Source organism: Orycteropus afer, unplaced genomic scaffold, assembly GCF_000298275.1.
Source record: "Orycteropus afer afer isolate SDZICR_OR568_19922 unplaced genomic scaffold, OryAfe1.0 scaffold00311, whole genome shotgun sequence".
In the NCBI taxonomy this organism is placed as follows: domain Eukaryota; kingdom Metazoa; phylum Chordata; class Mammalia; order Tubulidentata; family Orycteropodidae; genus Orycteropus; species Orycteropus afer.
Genome location: NW_006921898.1, coordinates 1991689 through 1999148, shown reverse-complemented (window position 1 = coordinate 1999148; position 7460 = coordinate 1991689). Strand labels below are relative to the sequence as shown.

Here is a 7460-nt window from a genome sequence, read left to right as displayed (position 1 = left end):
TTCTGTATAGTTCCTTTCAAAGCTCAGGGCTCCAGGATTATCTTTTGTATCTCTGTCAATTGGTTTTTCTTGTTTTTGTTGAAGAGGGTCTGTGTCACTTGTCTGCCTATTCCTCCATCTTACTGGAAATCCCCTTGTATATTCTTAATCAAAGTTTTTTTTTAAATTGATTTTACAAAAAAAAAAAAAAAACCAAAGTCACTGCCATCAAGTTGATTCTGACTCATAGCTACCCCCTTTGGGATTTCTGAGGTGGTAAATCTTTATGGAAGTAGATAGCCCAGTCTTCCTTCTGTGGAGTGGCTGGTGGGTTTGAACTGCCAACCTTCTGGTTAGCAGTCAAATGCTTTAGTCACTATGCCACCAGTTTGTCTCCCAATCTGTCATCTGTCTGTTAACTTTGTCCGTGGGATCAAAAATTCTTGATTTTAAGATAATCAAATTAATCAGTTTTATGGTTTATGTTTTGAGGTTTTGTTTAAGAAGTCCATTCCCATGCCATGTCACATGGTCTCCTGTTAACGTCATAGTTTTCCTGTTCACATTTAGCTCTGGAAGTGCTGTGGAAAGGGATCCGGTTTCTTTTTTCTTTTTATTTCTTTTATGGTGAATTAGTTTTCCTTTACACACAGATTGTAGTGGCTTCTTTATTTATATTAAGTTCCTATATTACATGGAACATCTCAAGGTCACTTTTCTTTTCCATTGATCTATTTTTCTGTCCTTGTGTCAATACCACACTGTTTTTGTTATGGTTTTGATATGTGTCTTAATATATGCTAGGACAAGTGTCCCTTCCTTGCACTATGTTTTCAAAGACTGACCTATTCATGGACCTTTATTTTCCTACTGAACTTTTGGAATAAGTTTACTATGTTTTAAAAGAACTCAAACTATTGGAAAATAAATTTATATATTAATTTTTTGAAAAATTACATCTGAAATATTAAATGGCTCTTTTTAAGAACAAGGAATATCCTCCAAATGACCATTTTCAGCCGTTTTTATTAGAGTTTTAAATTTATTACCACAGACTCTTGTGCTATGTGGAAAAACTTAATTCCTAAGTAACATATTTTTTTTCTACTAAGAATGTATCTTGTTGTTGTTGTTGTTATGTGCCATCGAGTCCACCCTGACTCATAGTGACCCCTCCTTGGGTTTCCGAGGCAGTATCACTACAGAAGTAGATTGCCCAGCCTTCCTTCTGAGGAGTGGCTGGTGGGTTTGAACTGCCAGCCTTCTGGTTAGCAGTCAAGTGCCTTAGGCACTTCACTACTAGAGCTCCCAGAATGTATCTTATTTTGAATATATTTTCTAGTTGGTTGTGTTAGTGTAGATAAATGTTATTAATTTTAAAAGTAAGTTGATTTATTAAAGTATTATATACATTCAAAAAGGTGCACAAAAGTGTCCAGATCAAAGAATTATCATAGTGAGCATACTGTGTAACCACCTCTCAGATCAAGAAATAGAACAAGGCTAGCACCCAGAAGCCCCCTCCAGATCCTTCGCCATTGTGTCAATTCCAACTCACAGTGATCCTATAGGACAGAGTAGAACTACCACATAGAGTTTACAACGCTGTAAATCTTTACAGAAGCAGACTGCCTTATCTTTCTCCCAAGAAGTGGCTGCTAGGTTTGAACTGCTGACCTTTCATTTAGCAGCCAAGAACATGACCATTGCACAACTGGGTCTCCTTGAAGCTCCCTCATGCCCTCTCAATTTCTTCTTCTGCTTTACTCCTGCAAAGTATCATTATCCCTAGCTTCTGACACTATAGATTCATTTTGCCTGTTCTTTAATGTTATATGATGTTTGCTAGTTTTTTTGGCATGTAACTTATAAAATTAAGGATTTTCTTTCTATTCCTAGTTTGCTAAGAGATTTTTTTTTTTTTTTAAGTCACAAATGTTGAATTTATGTACTGAATTTTTCAAATACCTTTTTCTGTGTCTATTCAGAACAATAGGATCTCTGGTGGTGTAGTGCCTAAGGGATTTGACTGCTAACCAGAAGGCTGGTGGTTCAAACCCACCAACCACTCCTCGGAAGGAAGATTGGGCAATGTACTTCCATAGAGATACCCCCTTGGAAATCCAAGGAGGGGCTGCTATGGGTCGGATCCGAATCGACAGTGATGTGTTTGGTTTGGTTTTATTCAGAACTATACAGGATATTTCTTCTTCAGCCTGTTTATGTATTGAATACATTGAGATCACTTTCGAAGTTGGGCCACTCTTGCACTCATGGGGTAATCACTACATTATCATAATGCATTGGTTTTCTAAAATTAATACTAGCTGATATTTTATTTAGAATTTCTGCATCTATGTTCATTCATAGCAAAATGGGCCAATAATTTTTCTTTTCTGGCATATTGTCTTAGTTTGGTTTTGGTATGAAAATTACAGCAACCTCCTAAAATGATTTGGGCTGCTCCCCCCCCCCCCAGTGTACTGGAAACTTAATTTATATGATACAGGTTTTAATTGTTGTACCTTGAAAGTTTGGTAGAACTTGCCTGTAAGCCCATCTGTGAGGAGGGGAGGTGGCTGATATTTCTGTATTTGTCATGGTTATTGACTTTTGGTATCTGGGTTTGGCTTTGTGCTTTAGGGGGTGTATTTTCTCTCATCTCACTTTCAGATTCCTCCTCTTGTTCCCATCAATGTGTGCTTCAGCCATCCTCTCACAACACCTTTGGTTTACTGCTTCCAATCTGACAGGCTCTCGGAAATTGAATCACACAGCTTGATTGTTAGAAGTATGTGCAAACTGTGTGAGCTGTGGGTTGGGGGTTTCTGTGGACTCCATACTGGGGTTCTTTTTGGAGTGATCTGTGTAGAAGCCTCCATTGCAGAAGTCAGGAGCTTTTCTTGACTCTGACGCAGTGTGGGATGGAGGCCATTTGCATCTGGAGGCACAGCAAACATTGTAGCTCTTCTGGAGCACTGCCCAGGGGCTTCCCCCAGGAAATGCATTTCTTGGACTTGGGGAGTCCTTCTTTGCTTTTTCCTTGTTTCCTTATTTTCTAGTTGGTTCTGCTGAGATATAGAAATGTTATATATTTTAAAAGTAAAATCAATTTTTAAAAATATTTGGAAAGTAAAGTTATTCCTCCCTTACATGAAAACATCTGTGTACACCCACACTTACACCCTTGCATGCACAACGCACAGCCCAGGCCACTTGTGTTGATTGTTCCCGGCATATTTCAGTATCTCTCCCTCTCTCTTGCTGTGATATCTCTATGTCTCTGTCCTGATGCTTTTTATCTCTTTGTTGTTTTCTATCTAGCTCAGTGCCTTTGGTTAAGCCACAGCCCATTCGCCCTCACCCTAGCTTTCCACTCCTTAAAATGGGAGCAGGTCCCTGAGTTTACAATGCATATCAGCCCTGGGGGGCCTCTTGGTCTCAGTCTTTCTTGTCCTTCTCTATATGGCCACCGTGTCTCCCCCGGCACACTTGTTCCTGAAGTTTGCAGCAAACCCTGGTGGTCGGACGATGTGGATGTGCCTCGCCATTGGCCCTGGGAGGTGAGCCTGCGGATGGAAAATAAACACGTGTGTGGAGGGGCCCTCATTGACCCTAGCTGGGTGGTAACTGCCGCCCACTGCATCCAAAGGTGAGTGTGGCCCTACGTGTCCAGGGTCTAGAGACCCAGAGCTGCAGTGGTTCAGCCCACTTCCTCATTTCCTCTGAAAAACTGTGGGGAGTAAGGGGTGGGGAGGAGGGGTTTCTGGAACAGGGAAGAGTTGTGTTCAGAATCTCTTAAGAACAGGGACTATGCTGGGGCAGGAGCTCCAAGCAACAGACTATGTCCTAAGCAGGGCCAAGAGGAAAATCCAGCACATTTTTCCCCTCCTGCATACATGAGAACAGGAGCTCTGGTAGCATAGTGCCTAAGGCACTTGACTTTTAACCAGAAGGCTGGTGGTTCAAACCCACCAGCCACTCCTCGGAAAGAAGATTGGGCAATCTACTTCTGTAGAGATACCACCTCGGAAACCTAAGGAGGGGTCACTGTGAGTCAGATCTGACTCGACGGCAGTGAGTTTGGTTTGGTTTATACATGAGAACATCTGTGTACACCCATATCTACACACCTGCAGAGATACACTGCCCAGGCTACTTTGAATCAACCTGAACAATGAATGGGCAAGCAGGTGCAGTTCTAGCGCTGAGGTGCCTAGGCCACTTTAGACAGGATGGCTGAGCAGAGCAAACTGGGTAGGGCTTCTGCTGACATCTTCTAATTTTTTGTGTCTCCTGCAGCACCAAAGAGTACTCGGTGATGCTTGGCACCTCCCAGCTGCAGCCCGTGAACTCCACCAGGGTCCTCTTCATCCCAGTGAGGGACATCATTTTGCATCCCAAGTTCTGGGGCCGGACCTTCTTCATAGGTGACGTTGCCCTTCTCCAGCTTCATACTCCTGCCACCCTAAGTGAGTATGTTCAGCCCATCTGCCTCCCGGAGCCCAAGTTCAACCTGAAGATTGGGACACAGTGCTGGATGACTGGCTGGGGCCAAATTAAGCAGCGTTTCTCAGGTGAGCGGGATGGGATGGAGTAGGGTACATGGTAGCACAGAAAGTGCACTTTCATCCTTCTGGGCCCTGCAGTGGTGCCTCTTGGGAAGCTTTTGACTGACAGCTCTGGATCCTGGTTCTCTGGGTGTGTTAGGGCTGCTCCTCATATGGGAACCATTGCCACAGTTTACACCTGTATGCTTGATGTTGGCACCTTGCATTCAGGCTGAGCAACCCTGGGGCTGGGCATGGTCATTTGCCTCTTCCAGAAGCTCAGAGACAGAGATTCATAAATTCACTCATAAATGTACTTACTCCTTCACTTGACAAACTTGGTATTGGCAATATATGGAACTTGCAATAGAGTTGGGATTGGGGGTACAGGCTGGCAAGAAGAGGGGCCAAGACCTGGTCAGGTGATCTTGAGATCAAGCCAGAAGGGATCTAGGTTGAGCTCTGGGCAGAGCAATGGCTTGACATGTCTGAAGGAGGAGCCAGTGTTAATCAGATGGCAGAGGAAATACCAGTGCAAAGCTGAGGTTGGGGAGGAGCCTCTACTTGTTTGGAATCTCTACTTTTAAGTGGCTGCATTGGCATTTGTATCACGGCCTACTTGGTTCCAAAGTGAAGCTTTCCAGAGAAAGGGATCTCAAAACACAGCCTTAGAAGGTGAGGGGCCTGTTGGACCTGCACTACAGGAGGAAGGCATCAAGCAAAGGAAGGTAGGGAGTGTGAAAAAGTGTGTCTTGGCCAAATCTTGAGGTTGGAGCTGAGTGAGACGCTGGCTTGAGGTCAGGGCTGGGTAATAATGTGGAATCAGTGCTCACCTCTGCAGGACTCCTCCACAGCCAACTCCAAGTTGACCCCGCAGCTGCAGGAGGCTGAGGTCTTTATCATGGACAACAAGAGGTGTGACCAGATTTACCGCAAGAAGTCCCTCTTCCCCCGTGTCATCCCCCTTGTCCTGGAGGACATGATCTGTGCTACCAATTATGGAGAAAACTTGTGCTATGTGAGTTTCTGGTAACCTTCTTGTTGGGCATAACTTCTGGATGGGGGGCGGTTTCCTGGGGTAGGGGTCTCCTTGGCTTCCCTCTTTGTCACCATCACTGGGCAGTACTCTGCTCCCACCTTCCTTCCCCTGTGACTTTGATTTTGGCTGATATTCTGGGATAGGAGTAACTGGTCAGTGTCTGGGATGGGGCTCCCAATTAAGGAGCTGAAGGAAGAGCCCTAGGTAGTGAAATCCTTCAATCTGAGGCTCCAGGAGTGAAAAGATCTTCCAAGCAGAACTCAGAGGGTGGGCATCCTGGGTTCCCTGGGGCCCAGCTGGACCCAGAGTCCCCATCACTCCTCTCTCTTTGCCTAGGGAGACTCTGGGGGGCCACTGGCCTGTGAAGTCGGGGGCAAGTGGATTCTAGCTGGTGTGATGTCCTGGGAAAAGGCCTGCGCCAAAGCACAGAATCCAGGCGTGTATACCCGTGTCACCAAATACAGCCAATGGATCAGGAAGCAGCTTGATGGAGCTGTCTCAGTCCCCTGTGCCTCCACCTGGCTCCTGCTCCTGTCCGGGCTGCTGCAGCCTCAGATGGGACCCTGACATCTCCCTTCCCCTCCTTTCTCTTCCTTTCTTACCCAGGTTTCCTTGTGGATGTTATCCTATGTGTGCCACACTACTGTTTTGCTGAAAGGGGATAGGTTCAGTTCTAGGTTTAAAGAGTATCTCAGAGCAATAGTCATAGGGGGTCTGTTCTCTACTGTTCCAGTTTGTCTGGCTTTCTTTTTCTTTTTTTAAGAATTTAAGTTCTGCTTCACATTTTTCTCCCATTTCATCTGGGATCATCTGTTGTGGCCCCAGTCAGAATGGTCAGTGGTAGCTGGGCACCAACTAGTTCTCCTGGTATAGCGTTCATTCTTAATTCTGTTGTTCTTATAATTGATTAAGATATGATTTTATATTTTATACTTACTTACTAGAGATTTTCCTCATATTTATTTTGTACCTTTTATAGTTTATTAATTTGAATATTTAATTCACTTATTTTCATTCTTTATTACTCAATAATAAATGCTCAAGGTTATGCATTTGTCTTTGGACACACTCCATACTTTTTTTTTTTTTTTTAATACATTGTTCTAATTATCAGTATTTAAAAAATAGTTCACAGAGTACTTTTGATTTCCTCAAAATAACAAAGTTTATTTTTAAAGTTTCCAAGTGACTTATTTTGTTCACTCCTTTTATATTAACTAGTTTCATTTCATCACTGTAAAAAATGTGGCCCAAACTAGTTAAGCTTTTAGGGAAGTTATTGTGATTTCTCTTAGTAGTCCAAGTGTGAGATTGATTTTTATAGATAAAATTATATAGATATTCTGCCCCTCAAAGACAGAAAGAGTTGGAGGAGACTCATACTACAAGTGAGGTTTTTCAGTTTCTCATATATTGCTTTTGTTTTATCTTTGTTGTTATTTTATTGATGGACAGAACTACATGATGTTACATATCCATTGTAATTTTTGTGTGTTTTTTCTTCCAACATAAAATAATGTCCTTTTACTGTTTAAAGCTTTTGTGTGGAATCACATTTTTAAAGAGATTAACATTGCCATTTGTTTTTGTTTGAAAATGCTTAATATTTTTTTGCCAATCAACTGTTTCACCTCACTTTGTGTGTGTCTCTAATAAATAGCATATGAGTGGGATTTATTTTCTACACAATATAAGAATCTTTATCTTTTAAAAGTAGAGCTTTATGCATTCTCATGGGTTGTGGTCATGGATATGTTTGGTCTTTATTCAGTTATTTTGTTTCTTGATTATTTCTTCAAAATTATTATTTTCCACAAAGGCAGAAAAGTAAATAGGGTCTTTCTCCTTTGGAGTTTCTTTCCTTTTTCAGCTTGTGGAATATATGTATGAAT

The 7460-nt window shown here is 42.4% G+C and overlaps 1 protein-coding gene across 1 annotated transcript in view; it reads left to right on the top strand.

Moving 5' to 3' along the window:
* Window positions 1-6135, top strand: part of LOC103206336 (putative serine protease 45) — a 12666-nt gene extending 6531 nt beyond the window's left edge. The window contains exons 3-6 of the mRNA XM_007951787.1: window positions 3484-3631; window positions 4282-4556; window positions 5384-5547; window positions 5905-6135. Coding sequence (XP_007949978.1) covers window positions 3484-3631; window positions 4282-4556; window positions 5384-5547; window positions 5905-6135 — 818 coding nt within the window. The remainder of the gene's footprint in view (window positions 1-3483; window positions 3632-4281; window positions 4557-5383; window positions 5548-5904) is intronic.
* Window positions 6136-7460: the final 1325 nt, after the last annotated feature.